The sequence below is a fragment of the Apostichopus japonicus genome, chromosome 1, assembly GCF_037975245.1.
Source record: "Apostichopus japonicus isolate 1M-3 chromosome 1, ASM3797524v1, whole genome shotgun sequence".
Classification (NCBI taxonomy): domain Eukaryota; kingdom Metazoa; phylum Echinodermata; class Holothuroidea; order Aspidochirotida; family Stichopodidae; genus Apostichopus; species Apostichopus japonicus.
The window spans coordinates 9,424,444-9,447,578 of record NC_092561.1 but is presented as its reverse complement, the minus strand read 5'-3'; the positions used below and the strand labels follow the sequence as shown (position 1 = coordinate 9,447,578).

The 23,135-nt window shown below is 35.6% G+C and overlaps 1 protein-coding gene across 12 annotated transcripts in view; it reads right to left on the bottom strand.

The window, feature by feature from the left end:
* Window positions 1-23,135, bottom strand: part of LOC139966802 (neuron navigator 2-like) — a 312,370-nt gene that overhangs the window by 159,150 nt on the left and 130,085 nt on the right. Inside the window, exon 1 of one of the 12 annotated variants that reach the window (XM_071970244.1) lies at window positions 19,037-19,555. The exons of 10 other annotated variants lie outside the window; for them this stretch is intronic. In XM_071970244.1, the coding sequence (XP_071826345.1) occupies window positions 19,037-19,090 (54 nt within the window). In that variant the 5' untranslated portion in view covers window positions 19,091-19,555. Of the gene's footprint in view, window positions 1-16,041; window positions 16,177-19,036; window positions 19,556-23,135 lie in introns of those variants that run through there. One more of the 12 variants, XM_071970269.1, reaches the window with a different exon arrangement.

Below are 23,135 nucleotides of genomic sequence, written 5' to 3'. Positions count from 1 at the left end.
AACTGGTAGGTGAGTATGGCTGTATCGACATTGATCCGAATATCTGAATTAAAAGCGACGTACGTACTAGCAGAGATCTCATAATGTTTCACCTTGAGATTTCATAGCAGTCTGGAGCATAGACACATCTTCGAATGTGTGAAAACATTTTCTCGTTCGATCTTTACAATGGCAACAGACAACATTGTAATGTTTGTTTTCGTTCCTCTGGTGGCTTAGTAAAATTTTGGAGTAAAAACATGACATCTGCAAGTAAAATGAAGCCACTCATATGTTTCCTGTATATTAATTGTTTAAATTCCTGTAAAGCGCTTCGAGCAGCGTTGCTGATGAACGCGCTATATTAGTACTATTTTATTATTATTATTATTATTATACTAATTTTATGACTAGGACTATGGAAAGAAGTATAATTTTAAATTTCTTTTAGTTCATAAGATATTGAATATCCTCCCTAACCATCCCACCATCCTCTCCCTGTGTCCCCTCCCCCTACCCTTACACCAGCTCTCCTCATATCTTAATCTTTCACGATCAAAATGTCGACAAAATTCCAACCTGCTATCCTACTCATCCATCTACCCCTCCAGGTATAATGGTGCAATCCTACACATATGGGTTTTTTTTTTTGTCACAGAAGAATTCATTAATTTACTCCAATCTTATAATAATAAAAGCTTCAACAAACTGCATGACAAAAAAAACAGGTCCCTTCCAGTAACTATGGTAACCAGGGATTCACATGTAAGGTGTCACACCAATATAATTAGCAAGCTTCCAATTGTGCCGAATGGTACACAGAAACAGCAGTGACACTTTATATGATTGGTCGATGCAATAGTAGTGTAATAATGTCAGAACAAGAGGGTAGCATTCCAGAATGTTCAATTGACAATGGGAGGTAAATTTCAATGACTGATGAAGGACAACAATACTAAACAGTGCCCTCTATATGCACTCTATAATTCGTACATAAATTTGAAGCAATCAAAATGTTACATAAACTTCAATGAATCAAATATGCAATCATGTCATCAAAATTAATGACAGAAATAAATTAAAATGAAATATGAAAGTGTCAATCTAATTACTTTTCCAAGGTTTTATTTGAAGCAAAATCAAGTGAATGATACAATGCTAATGAGCAAGTGTGAATGCATATATATTAACATTAATGAGTATAGGTTCTTGAATATGTCCTCTTGTTCAAAGTGGCAGACAGTTTTATGGCTGTATTACTCTAAAATGTGTGCGAATGAATACATTATTAAAACAGAGTGTACTTGCTTTAAATTACTGTCTTTTAATTTAGGCAAAAAATTGTCTACATTTTTAATATGAAAAGAAAAAGATCTTATCGAGTTCTGGATTAACCATTTAATAATTTGCCGATTATTAATAGTCAAGTTGTTTTAGACACATTAGATCCTGTTTGTCGGATTAAGGGATTATCTGGTTTATGTGACAATAATACATGGTTAGGTTAGAGAGAAATGTAAATCCCTCCACACAACCAAACATACAGCTATGAAGCATTCGCCAAACAGTATTATGAATAAGCCTCGTTCACATTAGAAAATGCGGGAAGATCAGACATCGCAAGGGGATCAATATCCTAGTGTGAACAGTCGACCTCTCAGGATCAAACCCCATCATCATCATCTCCCTTTAAGGGGAGGATGCTGACCACACAAGAGCGATTCAGATCCTAGCGTGAACGCTCGGGCGTTCATGTGATCCGAAACCTCCTGTTACTGGTCATCATCACTTCTGTATAACCACAGACAGACAGACAGTAAGACACATGTCATAACTAGACAGATGCGCAGTATTTTAACCAGCTCGTTTATCGCACCTGCATATATCATTATTATTATGACAACAATTGAGAAAACCCTTAAAATATGAATATGGAGAATAAACTTGACACAGCTTGGATATTAATATAAAAAAAAATATAATACGAAGGAATAATTTTAAAAATAATATAGATTTACAGTGGAATTCCTACATAAAGAAAAAAGTGAGATTTAAGTAAATTTAAGTAACAAAATGTCAAAACCCCTTAAAATATGAATACGAAAAATAAAATGGACGCAGCTTGAATATATACCACTACATTCGATGTTGGTCCACCACACATCCCCCCCCCCTCCCCAAGTGTGGAAGGTCAGAGGTTGGCTTCATATATCCCGATCCCCTTGCATTCTCAAAGACGTGAACAAACTACCAAACTACCTGGGCAGCATGGTCTAAGTACTGCCACAAACCTGTAAATATTCTTACTCATCGGTAACTTTAAAACAAACCACTCACAAGTGATCAAACAAACATGATGTCATCATCATCTTTTTTATATGAAACTTTCTCTTTTTTTATTTGACAGATTTTAGTTTTTAATTGCAATCTCCCAAGATCTTGGAGGTGAAATGTATCCAGCGCTTTCGGTTGTGATTCATGGCTTTTTTGGTTGAAAGCGATAGTTTACCTTATCGCTCAAAGATTTACAACATCCACAAACCATTGTTGACAAAATGACTTGCCTGAAGAAACTTCAACCATTTAAAGCAATATTCAATGAAAATGCTAAGCTTCAATCAAATCTCCTTATGAGGTATATATGGACACAATATTGAGCATCTAACAATAACACGGTCTAAGCTCCTTTAAAGCAGCCTTCAGGGTTTCATTCAGCTTTAAGACTCACTCCTGTGGGAGTTATGCACAGCATTGCCTATATCACACAATAACACATTCTAATCTCCTTTAAATAAGCATTCACTGTTTCTTTTCAGCTTTTAGAGTTGTGCTATATGAGACATACACAACATTATCTATATCAAAGAGGACACATTATAAGCTCTTTTAAAGCAGCCTTCAGGGTTTCATTAGTTTTGAGACTTACACCTGTGAGAGGTATACACGGTATTGCCCTTTTATCAAACAAGAACACATTCTAAGCTCCTTTAAATTCACTGCCTTCTTTTTCAGTTATACAAAACACTGAGAATGACAAACCAAAATTTTACTTTAACTATATATTATCATTTGATATTAAAAATGTCAAAATCCATCTCTTTGAAATCTACATTTTAGTAGGATTATCATGTCAAACAGCATAAAAAGAAATTAAAAATTAAAATAAATGTAAAATTGAGTGTTCCCAGGATTTGACTCATAGCTAAACCTATCAATCTTGACACTGAGGCGTGTGTTACAGGATTTACAATATCATTAAAGGAACACATTCTGAATGATTTAAAGCAGTTCTTAATCAGTATCAAACAACATGAGACTAACCTTATCTTCCGAGGACTGCAATATTAGCCAAAAAAATGATTAATTACAAAAACATATTCTGAATGACAGAAATTCCAAGATGATATTTTATGGTATTTTATTGTGTTTCTATTGCATGTATAGGGCCCACAGGAAAAAATTACAATAAAGACCTCAGAGGTATTCATCCCAGTTTTAAGGTTTTCATAATTTATTTGTAAAAATAGAAAATGTAGCAAATTTACTGCTTTGTGTGATAGGACATTTGTAAGCACATCCCGAATGCTACTTTAAGGGATTCTGCTTTAAGATACAGATACAGCACTGTGTGCAGAGAGAACTACCTAATCTATATAAAACACCAGGCATAGGAGTAAATGCCGCACATCATGGAAGTTACTGTTGTTTTTCATCTTATCACTTTAATATGACCTTAATATTTATTAAGCTCTAAATTACAACAGATAGAGAAGAATTTTATCTTTATTTTTTTAAGTATCAAAAATCTCAGTTCAATTTGGGAAATTTCTATTGCAAGCAAAATTTTCTTGGAAAGTTCTTCATTTTTTTCCCCCATTAAATACAATTATAAATATAAAATATAAACAAAATAAAACATAATAATGCCTAGCACCTTACCAGCCAAACCTCACATTTTTGTTTTCTGAAAAAGATTTTATGCTCAGGATTTATAAAGTTTACGAAAGTATCACACACATTTTTTTGCTCATCCCACAATGACCCCCCCCCCTTTCTCCACCCCCAATTTTTTTTAATAGAAAAGCAAGTTTGTCAAAGTTTGAAAAGTATCATCATAATGCTATACAGAACATACTAAAAAAATAAACTTTTTTTTAAACTTAAAACCTGTCCTGAAATTTAGTAAAATTCTCACCTTATTTCTGGTTTAATACTGTACTGTGGAACTGGAGATGATTTTATCATTTACTCTACCTAACTCAATCCACACAATTCTACTTAAATTCATAGACACAGTCCTAGCACTTTTCTTAATAGAGAGAAATCCCAGCATTTCAAACATACAATACAGGCATGAACACATGTGTGTGTCACTATGAGTCAGGTTATTGGTGTGTGTTAGGCAAACTGTGTGAAAAGACATCTCAAGGATTTCTGAGAAATTGTAGTTAAAATCAGTGAAACAGGAAAGGTTGCCGTCTTGATACCAAAAACTGTTTAATACAGAGTAAATGAAGCATGCAAACAACAGATCATAAGATTACACCAAAGAGTACAGTTTAACAGTGAATCAATATCTAAATATCAAAGAGGCAAAGTATATAAGGTTATGTTCATAAATTTGCATCACAGCTTATAAAGTTCTGTAACACATTTGCCTGTTCACTTTGGTGATCCCGGTAGTTTCCCAGATATTTGTGATTTTTTTTGTCTGGTAGCATATATACTCCTAGGAAATGCAAATAAGTGCAGACCACAATGTGATTACTCTCAAATATTGATACAAAATGTTTATCCATCTAGGAGGATTTTCTCTAAGGAAGATCAATTGTTGCTAGGATAAAAATGTCAGACCAATTTCATATTTTTTTCATCCAATATTTGGTACTTAAAATTTATGTTAATTCTACTAACATGGCGTGATAAAGTACTCCGTAATAATTATCATTAATGACCTGCAATACAACACATACAACACGCAAGGCTGCCCAATTAATGCTAATTCTCATCCATCCCTCCTTGAAGAGCCCTACACCACCTTCACCCCCCCCCCCCCTCCACAGTCAAACCCAAGAGTGAAAAAGTTTGTCACAAGTTCATGCCATGTTCACATTTCAAATAACAAAGTTTGAAATCTTTTACATTCCTTTAACATGCATTTAACTATATATTATCAAATGTCTTGGCAATTAAAATGTTGACGGTTAATTGAATCTAATTAAATACTTCTTCTTTCATTAAAGATCATTTGTTGAGACTTAATCTACAAGGGTAATTTCCTATTTGATTCAATTACAGGTTTTAATTTGAGTAATACTCTGTACTTTTGGCAAAAATTACTGACCAAATGCAAAGCTGCTCAGAAAATATGATCATCAAGTCTCGGTATACCATTAGGGCAGTAGGCTTTGCTTTTTCTCCTCAGGACACTAAATTGTTTGACAGAATGCCTTTGACCATATAACCAAATGTCCTTTACTTGGTATTTTAGTTATCTGAGAAATATGCAAGACCCTTGTCATCAGCTCCTTGGCCTCCAAGGATTGTCACTTCTCTAACTTAACACAATGTCCTAATACCCCACATCAAAGGGTAACATCCTTGCTTACATTATTGTTTATTTATTTACATGGTTTGTTTATTTGTAAACAAACTGTCAGTGGTTCAGGTTTTCAGCTCATACAAAGCTGCCCATGCACTGGTAAGCAGCTTCTGTAGCCTCATAAATCTCTCTGCTGTGTTCTTCCCTGATTATTGAAGTTTCCATGTAATCTGAAATCTTCACACCTCTAGGTTGTTTATACCAGACCCACAAACACACCATCATCACCTGCTACACCCTACTTCTTTGCAATTGATAAAAATAAAAGGGGAAAAAGATAGGAAACACTGTTAACAAGCTGCTTATCTAATACAAAAACCCTGCAGTATAGGTAAATGTGTATTAAGTAAAGAGGGCCTGATGTTTCAAACCTGCTAGGATCTTCCTAAAAGGCAAACTGATAAGAAAACTGTGAAATTAGTAATTCTTTTAATAAAATATCCACTTTTAAATCACGTTGTTACTTGTAATATTAGCCTCCGAAGAAGATCCTGCTAGGATCGAAACGTCAGGCCAACTTACTTTTACACATTCTCGTACACAGGCTCTTTAGTGGTCAAGCAGTTTGCTAACAGTTTTATTTTATTGTAAATTAAGGGAGATGCTTTTGTGGTTGTCCTTTTTCTCTTTCTCTTACTTTATTTATTTCTAATTCCATCATGTTTTAATTTTTTTTTAAATTAGTTGGGGCAGGTTGCTGGCAAGGCAAATACAAGTGGACTTTGAGTCACTGCGTACCTCCAGCAAATACAAACAAATTGGAGGTGGTGAAAGGTAAGATACAGAAAGTTAATATTTCCTGGAAATAATTTTCTCTAATGTAATGCCAAGGGAAGCCAATAAACAATGGCCTGTTATTACACACACATATAGTCTTTACACACATCTTAACAATACCTTGGTCTATTCTTCTCCAACCAAATATCCACAGAGCTTCTTTTGTTCTGTGGTAACAATCAACTTCTATACCTACCCTTTGTGGTTTGAAGGACAAAATCACAACAATAAAGGAAATAGGAGAGATTAAGAAAATGGGACCAGGTTAAATGGAGCAGAACTTTTAATTATACTGCCAATTGAACTTTGATTGACCATAAATTTATAAACTGAGGGAAAATACTGTTAAAAGTTTAAAAAAAGAAGGGTGTTGAACTACAAAACCAGGTTCTTTGGCCTGCATATTTAGTGTCTAGACTTTAGACAGTTCAATTATGATATGAATGGAATTGTAAGCTGGTAGGATGAGTAAAGATTAATAAATAAAAGATGGGAGTTTTAAGAAACCTTAAAAAACAATTTGTAAATTTACTAAATGCAAACTCTAATTGGAAAATATCCTGCCCGAATCATAATATTTTTAGGTCATCCGCCAAGATATTATTGTTGGCTAAAAGAGGTATCTCCACTTAACACCGATGGAGAAGTATTGTGAGGCAAAATGAAGAGTGACAAAACATTAGGGGGGGGGGAGGAGGAAATAATTAGAGATGATCCACTTTAATAAAAGCTGGTTTTGCACCCAAGCCCATTTGATCTGAAAATTATAGACCTCAATTTTGAAAGATTTGAGAATTCTTTTCTGAACAAAGAAAAACAAAACAAAAAATAGGAAATGGGTTTATTTTTTGGAATTTGTGCTATTTAGTAGGAAAATGTTTCCCAGATAACAGGGGGAAAATTTTTAGACAAAGGTTAACATTTATAATTGTCATTCACACAAACCACAGTCTCACATATAAAGAACTAGGTCAAATGATGAAATATGAATAAACAGTTTAATAAGTCAAAATATTGAACTCATCACAGTCAACTTTATACTTTATAGATTTTTGTATTTTTGTATTTTTTTGGATAAGTGTCCTGTGGGCTTCAGTTACATGCCTACAGATAGCGCACAATTATGATGACATATTAACAGGCCTAATGTCCTTACACACAATTCAATTCTTTCTTTATAACCTTAAAGAATCCAAAACCTGTATCACCAACGTAATAATGCATTTTCATTTCATTTCATTTATTTGTTTCCACATTCAAAATATAATACACAATAATAGAAGAAAATGTATGCGACAAGTGGAGGTGGTCTGAGAAAGCCGAGGCTCTTACGAAGCAGACCCCCCGTACAAAGGCAATAAGAAAAGAAAAAAAATAATAAACAATGCATGCAATAAAACAAAGGTTGCACAAACAAATAAACCATGTAACTGTACTTACGTTACATAAGATAACATTAATTATTGTATGGGGACAAGTTACTACATATGGACTGCAGCTAATACAACATGAGTTTATCCCTTTTCATGTCTTCCTTTAATAACACTCATACTTGCCTAATTATTATTTTTCAAGTAGTTTCCCTTGTGTAATATAAATACTATAAATATGTATATAAATGTACAAATTATTACTATCATGGAATTAATCTTCACCGCAAGCTTACACAATGACTCCACTTTCAAAAACAGCTTTCAACATGTCTGCACTCTGTGCTTCTCCTTCCCCCTCCCCCCCCCTCCCCCGCCTCCAGGTATCATAAAGGCTTGAGTAGCTGTTTCCATCCCTGTTTAATTAGCATCTGCAGAATAATCAAACATTAAAGCCTAAGTATGTCATATCTGCAGCTGTACCTGGCAGCATTCTCTCAAAACAGTGTGCCCTCAAAAATTCTAGCAAGTGGCAAAGTCTCTGCTAACGACGTAAAGCCCTCAAACAACTCAATCAATACAGTTATTGTAATGTTGGCCTTGAAAAATCAGAGACCAGGTTTTTAAATACGAGTGCAGTTAATTAGAACTAGTCGACTAGTCATGGCGGTGATGAGGTTCTGATAAATGGTTTGATTTTTTAAAGAACTTGTTAATATTAGTCATTAGTCATTGCATCGTAGCAGCTACTGTATGTATAGCGTGCTATAATCACTTCTGCAGTATTAAGACCTCAAGGATGACAAAAATACGTTTTCAGACAAAGATCTGTCGAGAGATCGTAGAGTGATTAATCACTCTGCATTATCACTCTTTTGCAGCTAACATTTTATTTCAGAAATGAAAAAAAAATGACATTTTAAGAAATACAGTGTATGCTAATGGAGACATTAAGCAACTGAAATTTGGTTGATTTCTTATATAATGGAGATGCTTTTATTATCAAAGGTTAACTCCAAACCATCTGATACCATATCATCATCCCACCTGTTCCTCAGCCCCATCCCATATCCAGTCCCATCCCACATCCAGCCCCAGCCCATATCCCATCCCACAATAACTCCATATCCAATCCCATATCCCACCCCTATCCTCCATTCTCCCAATCCCATATCCCACCCCATTCCTCCTATCCCATTCTCACTAAGTCCCATATCCCATTCTCACTAAATCCTATATTCCACTCGACTCCCATCCCTTTCCATTCCTTTCCCTCTATACACATCCCCATACCTTAATCACATACCTTCTATTCATCTATCACCCTGTCTCTCATCCCTTCTCTCATCCCTTCCCACACCCATCTCACCCCCATCTCACCCTACCCCCCCCCACCCCTCCAAACTCCAACTTACAATTCAATAACTTGACAATGGGACATTTTGGGTATAGTCACAGACAACTGTTTAATGCTTTTTTCTGGACAAAAAGCAAACCATGTGAGATGTCATATGAAAGCAGATATTAAACCAATCAGCATGCATACAATAGCAATACAGTTGTGATGTCATCATCAACCACTTCCTGATAAATAAACACATCGAGGTTACAAAACAACAGGCAATAAGGGGTAAACAACTCATAGATATATACGTATTGTGTTCCATGATCAGCTGCTTCAAGTCAACGGTGTATGTGTAACTTCCTTTATTATACGATTATACAGTGGAAATGTGTATGCATTCACTACAGCACAAATAGACACAAATATATGGTTATACTGTATGGCAATCAACTATAATCTAAATCCTGGTGGTTTCCTAACCTTTTGTTTATAATCAATCAATGTAACTCTTGGGATCCTTTTCTCTCCTACATGTAACCCTAATTGTGACTTCTGCAGGGATCCTGATATAGCTTTGAGATTCCCAAAACTCCAAAAGTCATTGAAGCATTAATAAGCAGAGGTGCTTAAATTGCTGGCTGTGGTTCATCGGGCCCTGTTTGAGAATTGTTGTCAATATTATTGAGGGGGGGGGGGAGTGGGTAGCCCTGTTTATAAATATCAGTTAACATCAAGAGGCGGCTCCTTGCTTTTGTTGTTTTATGTATTAACCATAAATAACCTTGGTTTATTAGCTTTGACCACTTCATTCTCTCATTTCAAAGTCAAAACTACAATATGAAATGTTTCCCAAAGGATAATGATGGCGATATTGAAGAATTTATCATGTATAGACTCCGGATGTGTGACTTGATTAATTCACTCCTGGCTTTGGCATTGAGTAAAGCATTTCTGTATGTTGCCGTGTTGGACGAATCTAAGGGTAATAGTAATTACCGACTTTGCGATCCACGTTATAGTCATTGCAGACTTTACAACCTGAGGTCCCCCTCAAAATTTTGCAAGGTAGGTAAGAGTGATTCCATTGTTCACCCTTCGGGGAAACCAAAGAGAAACAAACAGTCATATCAACAAATAACAGCTGATTATTACACATCCCTATGATGTAATACTATGAAAAGCATTATGACAGAGTGACCCTGGTTGACAAATTGAAAACAAAATTCGATGCCACCATTAATTTAACTTCCTTACTTAACAATTATTAGGGTTGACTTTATAAACCTTCTAAGGTAGTCTTAAAGGTGTGGTCCATTTCAACCTTTAATTTGAATAAAATAAGCCCAGTTTAAATAAGAATATAATTTGAACATATGAAATGTGGAAGCAGCTTGTAACTATTAAAGAATAAACTCATCACCCTAGAAAAAAAATTGTTTTATTAGAATTAATCCTTTCTTTCTAAAGATGACAAGATAGCCGTCCTTGTCATTTTCTACCAAATGAGTTAACGCCATGGGCAACATGATCCACTATTAATAAACAGCCAGAGGCTATGACAGTAACAATCCCTACCCACGATGTATTCGATATGTGTACTGACGATACTAAATGTCCTTTTGTTACACCCTGTCACTTTACAGAAATGACAAGAAACGCTGAAAGGTGCCAGGTTTTCATCTGAGAATAAATAGCAGAGCAGTTATTTTCTCTACAAAGTTTTAATAATCATGCCATCCAGATGTGACACATGTTGTCCTGTACATTACACAAAGAGGGATGATTCTGCTTTCGAGGATTCATAATATTTAGAATAGATGTTGTATCATTTTTTATCCAGCAAACAGTCAAAAGGACAAGTTACTGTAGATTATAATATTTAGTATACTGTATTGTGTTCACCGTGCTCATTAACCTGTCTGTATTCTGTGCGTGTTTTTGTCCCTTCTGTTACTGTTTCTTGTCATTTAGCCTTTGAAGAAGATCCTGCTACTCAGGCAACTTACTTTTACACATTCTCCTACACAGGCTCTTTAGTGGATAAGCAGTTTGCTAACAGTTTTATTTTATTTTGAAGAATGTTCAGCGGTAAAAAGATGAAAATTACTACTTTTCAATTTTCATGACCGTTACTGTATATCAACCAGCAAAATATATTAAAAAAGACCACTGGAGGAAAAATATAGAATCAAAAATAATGAGAGATTATTGGGCACGCATGTTGATGCTTTTAGCAATACCTTAGTTAATCTGTGAAGGGAATATGGGGGGATTATTCCATTTCATACAGCTGCTAATTCTTAAAAGGTGAGTTTGAACGTGACCTCCACCAAGACGTGAGTCACATAGAGCGTAATGCGACTTGCAGAGTACCCTCGGCAAGCTTTACCCTATGGGTGATTTGTCGATTAGTGTGCACGCCGGTCATAAAACCTCTGTTCTACCTTCGCCACCAGGGATTTCGGTCATAGACTGAGCAGATTGATTCGGGAAATTGAAGAAGCAACAAAACGACGTGACACGACGAGTTATCATCTCAAAAAACTCGAGTGGCTCAGGTAAATCAAACGTGCGGGTTCCGGAGGCAGAATGTTTGTAACATAATCCCTTTCGTAGCACGAACAACCTTCATCGTGTTCTCCTTAGAAACACGGTATATAAAAAATGAAAAATAAATTATGAAAAAATAAAAAGCAAAGAAATATGGAATATGAGAAGGAAGAAGAAAAAAAATAAGCCATCCCCCCTGACTCAAGTAGAAAAACAAGACTCATTACAAAGTAGCTTACTGGAGAATGAAGGACTCATTAACAGAAGTGAAGCGGTCACGCAGGAATACAAAATATTGCCGTTCAAAAAGCCAAGAAAACCAGAAGTGGTTTTTAGACTTTGGACTGTATTAATAGTAAATACATACAGAAGGATGAAAAATTTAAGGATGATGATGATTAGACCGGCAGAAGTATCATTAATTATTAAAGTATTAAAAATCGGATAGCTTTAAAATTTCATCTTTTATTTGAAAGGTAACATATCGATTCAGGGGTAATAGGCTTTTAGATTTAAAATCGTATTTTCATAAGTCATACATTTTTCTTTTGTTTTAAGAACCGTTTGTAATCGTTTGGTCTTTAGATGTTGCCTGGAGGTACATTGCAATGAATTCCTCATTCTGCCTCCCAAACTATCAACAAAACTACAACTGAAAGTATATTTTAAACAGCAGCTTAATTTATCAGACTTGGAGAAAGTAAGAGTACAACAGCATTAGTACAAGTACAAGTATAGTACCCTTTGGTTCTATTAGTACCTACAGTAGTACTAGATTTCCAAAATGCCTGAGTTACTGCCGAGTAAAAATCCACTGGGGGAAATACAAGTATATTAGACAACTTATTTAACAGACTTGGATTACAGTAAGAGTACAAAAGCATGAGTACAAGCAGGGTACCATTTGATACTCTTAGTACCTACAGTACACTGGACTTCCAAAATATACCTGAGTTACTGCCGAGTAAATATCCACTAGGGATAAATACAAGTACATTAGACAACTAATTTATCAGACTTGGATTACAGTAAGAGTACAAAAGCATGAGTACAAGTAGGGTACCCATTGGTACTATTAGTACAGGAGGTAGAGTATACTAGATTTACAAGATACTGTACCTGAGTTACAATGAGTAAAAATCCATTGGGGGGAAATACAAGTACATTAGACATCTAATTCATCAGACTTGGATAATACAGTAAGAGTACAACAGCATGAGTACAAGTAGAGTACCATTTGGTACTAATTATAGTACCTACAATATACTAGGTTTCCAAGATACCTGAGTTACTATTGTGTAAAAATCCACTGGGGGAAAATATGAGTATATCAGACCACTGATACTAGAAGACCAGTACAAGGATAGACTCACTAAAAGTCTGTTCTTTTGACGAAAGGTGTTAACTATGTGGCAGATGGTCCTAGGGACGCTCTAAAAATAATTTGACAGAGTTAATTTGCAAAAAAATAAAGAAAAATATTTTTAATATAATTTGTTACAAATCCTAAGTTTTTATTACAAGGCCCATATTTAAGGAAGTCAAATTAAATCTTTACAAAAAAGAAACATTTTTGGAGATAAGAATATAAAACAAAGCATACTGCACTCTCTGTTATGGTCCCCCTACCCCTCCCCCCTCTAAGTTCCCCAACCATTTTAGATGCATAACATGTTCCATCTTTCTCTCACTTTGCTGTACGTATTTAGTACAAAGAGAAATGACACTAAATGTGTGTGCCCCAAGATTTTCATGCTGTTTGACTGCCAGAGATCAATCATCTGTAATTTATTCATCCAAAGATGAAAATTACTAAAACTTCTGGAGAGAAAATATTAGCAGGAAATGATTTCAGTTTTGGGGCAATCAAGAGATAAAGCACACGGAATTCTGCCGGCCCTGACGACTTTCGTTTGGAATCTTCGGTGACTGGATATGACTGGATCAAGATGATTGTCGTTAATTCGACGGAGGATATTTCGCAATAGAGGCGCACATTTGAAAGGATTGATGATGTTACCGAATGGAGATATACAAAAAATAAGAAACTGTGCAGACTTTTTCATTTTTAGTCTCCAACAGAGCATTTCCATTTTCATTCAAACACAGTCAGGGATCGCACAAACGAGACAAACGGTTGGCATGTTGTTGTAGGAACTGCCAGAAATATCGCACAGAGTGATGTGAAATAATTTAACTGGCGATGGACAGATGAAATGAATGGGTCTGACTTTATTTCTCTTCTCAACCACTAAATTGTGACATTTCAAAAAATGGCCAAAGAGCAAGGGGGAGAAAAAATGTTTGATAGCAAAAACTGTGATAACTTATCTATTGCAAAAAAAAACCTTAGAGAAGGTTATTGCAAAAAAAAGTTTAATAGTGGGCCTAGACCTTTTGATTCAAGTAGGGATTTTCTCATTTTTCTTCTTACAAAAATCAAACAAAACTTAGAAAGGGGATGGGGCATAGGGAGATCCCTACTTTTTTATTGTAGACTGCCCTTGTAGATCTTGTTGTTGCATATACTATTGCATATACTATGCATATACTATTGCACATACTATTGCATATACTATGCATATACTATTGCATATACTATTGCATATACTATGCATATACTATTGCACATACTATTGCATATACTATGCATATACTATTGCACATACTATTGCATATACTATGCATATACTATTGCATATACTATTGCATATACTATGCATATACTATTGCATATACTATTGCATATACTATGCATATACTATTGCATATACTACTGCATAATACTATTGCATATACTATTGTATATACCATGAGATAAAAATGTAATTAAGGCCCTCTAACCTTATACAATGTTTTATAGGTCAACAAAATTCATGCAAAGATTCATTTTATAAGTTCTAGATTTTGTTGCAAATTCAAGCACACTCCCTGGAGATAATTTATTAGTTCATACAAATTAGTTTGGACATTCAGAAAGTATGCTATACAATTAGACCATAGTTAATCAGAGTTAAAGGAATTGTCTGGTGGAAGATTTTGATACATTGTCCTTGTAGTTATTATTTTTCTCTTTCTAACCATGTAAAAAGTGTCCCCATTCGACGTTTTCTTCTTGTAGAAATCTGGTTTTTCTGGCTTCGCAGAACTGTCCGATTGTAAACGTTAGAGTAGCCTACACATGCGAACATTCTTCGCACTGGAGCTTGATAGCGCGATGTATAAACAACGAAGAATCTGCCGTTAAAACTTATCTTGTGTTACACAAAGACAACGAAACCACCGATCTACTACATATATGGCCGATTCAGGAGTTTTTGAAAACATTTAATTTATAAGAAATTTCACCGAAAATTAAGGAAGAAATTAATCTGTATACAAACACGTTTTTTTTTTTTTTTGTGATTACTGTAGCCTACATGCGAACATTCCTTGCGTTGGATCTGGATAGCGCGACGTATAAACAACGAAGAGTTTGCTGTTAAAACTTATCTTGTGTTACCAAAAGACCACGAAACCACCGATCTACTACATACTGTATGTGGCGAATTTAGGAGTTTTTGAAAACATATCTAATTTATAAGAAATTTCACCAAAAATTAAGGAAGAAATTAATCTGTATACAAACGTGGTTTTTGTTGTGATTACTGTAGGTACTGTACAGAGCGCGGGTTATGTCGCAATCATGCATTAGCATAGTTAACGTCACATTCTGTACTGTTCAAATCATATTGGAAGTGTCCATCCTTAACATTAAAAAATCTTTTCTCTGTCAAACGCAACATTAGCTTCTCATTCTTTGGCAACATGTTTGGAAAATTATTTATCATTTTTTAAGGTTTTTTCTTTGGGCCATCAGACAATCCTTTTAATAGAAAATACTTTCTATGCGAGAATTTCAATCAAAATGCTTCTTGAAGATGAGCATGGCAACAAAAACAAAACAAATTTTGTTTTCTTTCTTTCTGTCATTTTTCGATGAGCGGCTGAATTGGCAGACTTTTTATTGAACTGAATTTATTATTATTCATTTCCACATTTGTAACGATGCAAATTTGAACAGGATTTTTAAACAAGAAAATTTAGTGTAAGATATGACTTAAGAAGTAATACACTATAAAAATAAGAGAGGTGAGAATAGTAAAATGCAGCGGAAACTTCCCCAAAATCTTACCAACGCATGAAAAAAGAAAAGTCCTTGCTTCTTGTCCAAAATTGTAGTAGAAATACTCTGGTTATCTGGTATACTTCGTATGATAAAAATCTATTGTGGTATTTGTGATAACACAACAGTCAACAAATCATTGTGCATTGTATTCATCATTTTGATAAGTGCAATTTGTGAGACCCTAAAATGAAGCTGCTTAAAAACTGTTTCAAATTTATCAAAAAGTTTGTAAAAAAAATCAGCAACTTACCCCACCAAATAAGCACAAAAATAAAATTCCTTAAATAAAATTCCACCCACAGAATGAAAACTCCAGTGTGTGAATGACATTTACTTGTGACTGAAAGTCATTCCCAGTTGGTACAAACAGTAACTACAGCATCAAATTTCGGCGAAAAATGATTATGTGATTCATTGTTATTCTCAGAAGGAAACCTTATCAGGACGTCACCGTAGCCCTTTCCTTTCCAAAATATACAATCGGGAAGGATTGGAATTTGATATGATTTCACCGACCCGGCGTTTTATGCATTGTAAGGGATGTTTCCTTACGATCAGGAAAACCAATGCGTCACAGATTTACATCTGAAAGGTCATTGTACTAAAAAGCTACTACCTTTAAAAACCAGGAAGTGATGAAAAGATTTGAAATTGGAACGGAAATTATAGAAGGAATTATAGAACTTTACTTTTAGTTAAACAATGTAAGGACACACCTGTTATTTATGGTACAGCAATATCTACTCCAATTTCTCATTTTTTTGACAATGTTTACAAAAACCTGATATAATATCCCACGCAGAAGTGTCTATTACAAATCATACAGCTTTTACAAGAAGCCGACCATAACATGATTAATTACAATTTAAGTAAATGTAAATAAAAGAGAAAATAGAAGGATAAGAAGAGGATCTGCACCCCCTCCCCGCCCCCACCCTACCCAACATATTGACCCATCCCGTAACTTGCCCAGAGGAAAAAAAATGAAGCAATCAGTTGGGAGAAAATTTCCATTTTGTCCTTAGCAATGCCCTACTTTCTTGACATCTCAGAAGCTTTTCTAGAAAGCTTTCTCATCATACACAACCAAAGAAATGTACGACAGAAGTAACATGATTGATAAAGGTAGCTGAATGTGTCTCTATATTTATTTACTCTACTCGTTGTCTGTCCTTCAGCAAGGATGCATGAATTGAGCACAGAAAACAGGTAAGTTTAGTTTCTTGGATTCATATCCACATTATAAAAATTCATTTTTGATAACTTACCTTTGAAGAAAGCATGTTACTTTTAATAAGGCTAACTTTGAATACATCTAGCTACAGCCACGGACGAGCTGACAAGACATTTGTGGTACTCCGTACGTATGCAATCCTACAGGTAGCTTGTCTACTTTGAATCAAAATCAGCTTCGATTGTATTGTGGTAATGTCGTTAAACTTGTCGGAATTGCTGTTAAATAAAACTGGTATTGAGGCTATTAAAAGTTACTTTGACCTTTTTCGGTCTGGACAAAGCATACCATTCAGTTAATTGTTACGGAATATTCATATTATTCACTAATATTCACCTACAGCTAGCAGGTGAATCTATCGGGAGATGATACCTGGTTTATAAATAAATTTACTATTAAATTCAAAAAAAGACTTGCTTTACAGGAAATCTCTCCCCAATTGGGAGTGCGATAGCTAGGTAAATGAGGGGATGACAACATCCCCTGGTTCAACAAAACAGGGTGCTACCCATATATCTCCCCCCCCCCAAATGAAGCCTCCATCCCTTCACAGCCTACTCCCTCCCCTCCTTTCCATGTATCTTGTTTCTCCACTAATCTCTGGCAAATCCTCCCTTCCCCCCCCCCTTTTCCCTCCCATCAAATATATGGGGTTACCATTGGACATATATATACTTGTCTAATACACACCTGCATGGTCATACTACATATGATATGAATGACCCCAATGTGAACACCCAATATGAACAAAGTTTCGCAATTTTTTAAAATTTTCCAAAGAACACAAAAAATGTGAAAAATGTTGGGCTTTTTGCCTATTTTGTGATCAAGCCTAAAAGAGTTTCAGGAAAGTTTCCTGTTGTTGTAAAACATACACTTGAACAATATTTGAAATCCTACAGTATATATCCTGTATTTGACATTACAATACATCGTTAATTGCCTCAAAAGCAAGTTACCATGGTAACATTTGGACGTATTTGCTTTGATGTATAGATAGGGACAGAAAATGTCTCGTATAATCCAATTTCAGGAATGTTTCAGGTTGTCACCACAAACCAAAGTCATGCTAAAATGTTGTCATAACTCCCACCCCTTCTTCCTTCCCCCTCCCTCATACCTTCAGACCCCATGGCAACCTCCATCTCCTCCTCCTCATTACTTATTATAGAACAAATATTCATAATGATTATAAATTGTGATGTAATGCAATTTAACAGAGTCACTCTATATTCAACAGTGAAATTTGTTAAATTTCTGTTCATATTTTACAAATACTATTATACAAACTTATATATTAAAGACAAAAATCTCCTTAATTCGCACTGAAAAACCAGTAAATGCCTTCAAATACAATAATTAAAACGACGTAATTTGGAAAAATAAAAAGTCTGAAGCTGGTGAGAACCCAATCTAGGTCGTACTTCAACAGGAAGTCCCTTGCGCACACTTACTACACATTTACTACAGTTTAGAGGTATGTAGCTCTGGGCAGACTATATATGACCGTTTAAGATGTACACCGAAACTTTCAGACGGTCACATCTCCAATTTTCAAAGCAAATTTATTTTCTTGTCAAGTTTAGATCCTTGACAACTCTTCTATTTGAAAATGTAGGTCCTTGTCACAATTAACAGCCAAAACATACGATGGAATTTTGCTCTTATGTACAGTCTGTTACATTATATAAGTGATACTAGCTAGGACACATGTTTCAATCAATATTCAAATGATTGTGTTTGTGCCAATTATTTCATCACGCAACATAAGTTACCGTGGCAACACAAAAGGAAAAAAACATCGATGACGACGATAAAAATATCCGTGTAAATAGTGCTCACACAGATAGCAATGAACATTACATTGACAGACACAGAATTGGAGATAAACCTATACCCATACACACGTTACAGCGCATCATCTCATGAAAAGTGATACCTTTAAGTTTTTCCGAGGCGTAATTTGATCAGATTCCACATTTATTCAAATACTGTGTAGTAATGTACTCACCTGTTTAATCTTGTGATTATTCGAATCCCATTTCCAGAGCATTACACCTGCCATTGCAGTGAAACTCTCTATCTCTTTCGCTCACAACTCCACGACTTAAAAAAGCAAGAAATTATAAAACAACAACAAAACGCAGAAAAATAGATTTCCCCAAATTTCTTCACAGACTACATCCTCCTTGTCTTAGTACGAGTCACGTTATACAGAAGAGTTCACAACCGATGCTGTTATTTCACATACTTGGATCAAACAAACTCATCATTTTTCTTTCTCCTACATTTATTTTGGCTTCTCTTTAGTCCAATCTAACATCCCCTCGGGCGACAGCAGCCATTGCAATCAGTCAACGAAAATGTTTTGCTCAAATTCGGAATGAAAAAGAACACCAAACCGACCGGACAGACATTTTGAAACAGATGATATCATCAGCAGATGTTTGCGAGGAGAAACAAAAATTGTCCAAAATCGTACTAAAACTCACTCCTGATATCTCATCTCGCATGCTCTGTTAGTCGGTAGAAATCCACTTAAATGCGAGCCAATATGTACAGGAATATAGCTATACGCCGAGATCGCAATACTAAACGAATAGCTGTCATAGGGCAGTGAATTCACTACTTGTCTTTTCCACTCTATATCTCACTCTCTCTCATTTTTCACGGTGGTGTGTGTCTACGTACAGCGTGCTATGAACGCTGGATTGGTAGCCGGAATATAATAGACCTTCCAAAAACTGCCAAGGCAGAATCACAGGCCAAGGGGATTAATTACCACACAGCAAAAAAATGGTGAGAAAAAAAAAAATCAATGGGTTCACTTTACGATGGAATATTTATGAGGATAGCGGGATACGTAGCCTTATGGATATACTGCACATAGTCCTATACACTGTTTGGAAATATAAGGGAGATGAATTGTCCGCGGGTTAATTTGATGGGAACTGACCGGTAACGAGTCGAGGGTGCGTGAGGAGTCTCTGAGGAGGCGATTGCTGACAGGTGGAATGGTGTTAATGCGCATCCTACCCTAACTGCAGTGGAAGCTAGTTAAAATGCCAATTTGAATGCTGCGATGAATCACTGGTATAACGTCTAAATGATGAGCCAGAAGCAGCTTACCTGTACATCCGTGAGAAACTCAAGAACAAATTTTGGTGAGGGTTTTTTTCATCGTCAGAGCGAAAGTTCATCATCGTACGACTGGGATAAGGATGGTCGGTGTAATCTTTGGGATGACATGAAATGTGGGGGGTTTTGAGGGAGGGGAGAGAGGGGTACAAGATAGGGGAGGGGTGGGATGACTGCTGGTGAAACTACTACAGAAGTTTGAATACTGGAACGGTAAATATCAATGATGATGGCTGGCAAATTGAGCTCAGTGAGAGATCAATTTGTCAAGAAAAGCATTTCTTGTGCTTTGATAGATTATATCCATAAACAGTTCAAATTTCACCGAAAAGAAAAATTAAGATGAGCAGTTTACAAATTTTTCAATCCTAAATATTTGACCGTCCTCCATCCCAGCGACTGATACTTTTCATGATTAAATACATTTAAGAGGAAAGCTGAAAATATCCACATTTTTTTCACCCTTATTCATAGTGAAAGTATACTAAATGGGTGCTGATTAACCATCTGCAAAAAAACATCTTATTTTTGCTACAGCCAACAGAATCAGCATGTTGATCAAACTTTACCCCAAAAGGGGGAAGAGTAATACCATATTAATTAATATACTGCAATTTGGCCAAATTCTGAATTAATTGCATTTATACATGACTGGCCTTTTTGGACAAACGTTAAAAATTTCAAATAGTTTAAGTTACTTAAACAAAATTGCTTGGAGCGAAATGAATATTTTGCTCTTTAAAAAAATCGACAATTTATTGCATATTCAGCTTTTTAAGAAATAAGCATTTTTACAGATTTAACTCTAGACACTGCACTGCATTTGCAGGAGGAAATTAGATCCATTATGTGGTCTCCCAAAATCATGACACCACATAAATGAGGAAAGCAAAACTCCATCAGCTGAAATTTACCAGGCATGCAGCAAGGCCAGTTTTTTTTTTCTTAAAGAAAAGTTAGTCCAAGGTTATAAATTACTTGGATTAAATGGAGCTAAAAAACCATGTTACCGGTGTTCTGATCCCCAGGAGGCCAGGATGAGCCTTATCTCTTAATCTGTACCCTCTTTGACATTTGTCTGTCATTTTGTAATGCACAGACAGATATATTAACGTCAATGATGTAATGCTTAATGTGATATCCTTCCTGTCGGGACAAGACAATTTGTAAATGGAGACTAAACATCAATAAGAGTGGTGATTTTACCTGCTTCTGAATGTTTCAACAGATGTCAACTTATAGTTTTCTTAAATTTAAAAGTATAAACTGTACTTGAAATTGTGGGACAGGTTCATACCTAAATTAAAATAATATTATTCAAAATATGACCTGAGTAAACATGCCCCATATATAGCAAGAGCTAAAATTATCTTAAACTATTATATATATATATATATATATATTTTTTTTGGGGGGGAGGGGGGTTGGGGTGGAGGAGGAAAGACACAAATGTTGGCTAATTTTCGTTTCTGGGGAGGGGATGTAAGGGGAGAGATCTAAGGAGAGGGATGTCACTTCCCTTTGAGAAATTTTTGTGTTGTCATCAGGTCCTAGATGCCATGCTCATTACCATGTATGCCAGTTTTATAAAATGTAAGTCATTAGGAATTAAAGTCTGTATCTTTTTGGAGGAGGGGGGGGAGGTGAGGGGGAATGACATGCAGTACTGAGCTCAGAAAGTAGTGTTCCTGGTTTTACATGCAATGGAAAGCATACATACATCTAACATCTCACACAAACTGTGAGATGGATTTGTGACGTACATTTGTGAGAAACATGCATAAAATTAAAAAGTCCAGTTGTGATCTTTCCGTGAGGACATCACAGGGACCCCCCTTCTTTGAAATCTTCCTAAATAAAAATCTGGGTAAAAACCGCAAGTACATCCGTCACTCTCTACGGCCTCATAGCAATATCCACGCCCACTCCCCGCCCTCCTCCTTATTAAGTGTTGGTTCCTGGTGCATGAAAGTGTTAACAACTTTAGGTCACTTGAGTTTGGAGGACCCTTGACCTTGGGGATGGTCATCTACCTAAATTGCATAATCTGGTCACTACTTGTTGAGTGTATCAGTGCAGTGTAGTGTATGTCCGCACAGTGTAGCGTATATTCACAGTGTAGTGTGTATCTGTGCAGTGAAGTGTATATCCGCACAGTGTAGTGTATATCGGTGTAGTGTGTATCTGCGCAGTGTAGTGTGTATCCGTGCAGTGTAGTGTATATCTGTGCATCTAAACAATAATACGTCAAGATTTAAATAGGACAACTTTAACCCTTAGAACTACGGTACCATATATCTCATAAAATGACAGTACGACACGTAAGCACCAACAGTAAATTATTCATAGAGTACAGCTGTATTTGAAGATTAAGGAAATGATATACGTCATCCTGAAATTTGGAATGTTGGTTCTCGTTCAATATACTGAGGTTTCCAACAGTTTAATTAAAAATAAAATGACTTAAAGCAATGCATACATCACATGTCAACAGAAAATCTTCATAACATCATCTTGTCCATTTTCTACAATAAAAGATCCTTCCTATAAACTAGTCTTCAATTAGTTGTAAATCAAGTGGAATGTTATCCAAATTGGAGTTTAAAAAAAATAAAAAAAGACAATAAAGTTTAAGCCTTAGTTACCATGGCGACAATAATCTCATGAAAAATCGATCACCCTGACAACAGTATTCTAATGAATTGGAGATCTAAAAACTAAACCATTCCTGTGTGTATAATCACTCTGTGTGGACCGTGTTTTTCACCGACGTCCGCACGCAAGGAACAGTCGGTTAAATTGCTGGAAATTGGTTTCTTGGCCTGAAGCTGTCAGAATTTCGACCGACAGGTCAACAAGGACCTAAATAACACATGTACTTCTTTTACATTAGGGATGTATGTCTTGCAAAGCGAATAATACAAACAGGCATGACTATAAGCACGCACACATGGATTGGCAGGGGAAAAAAT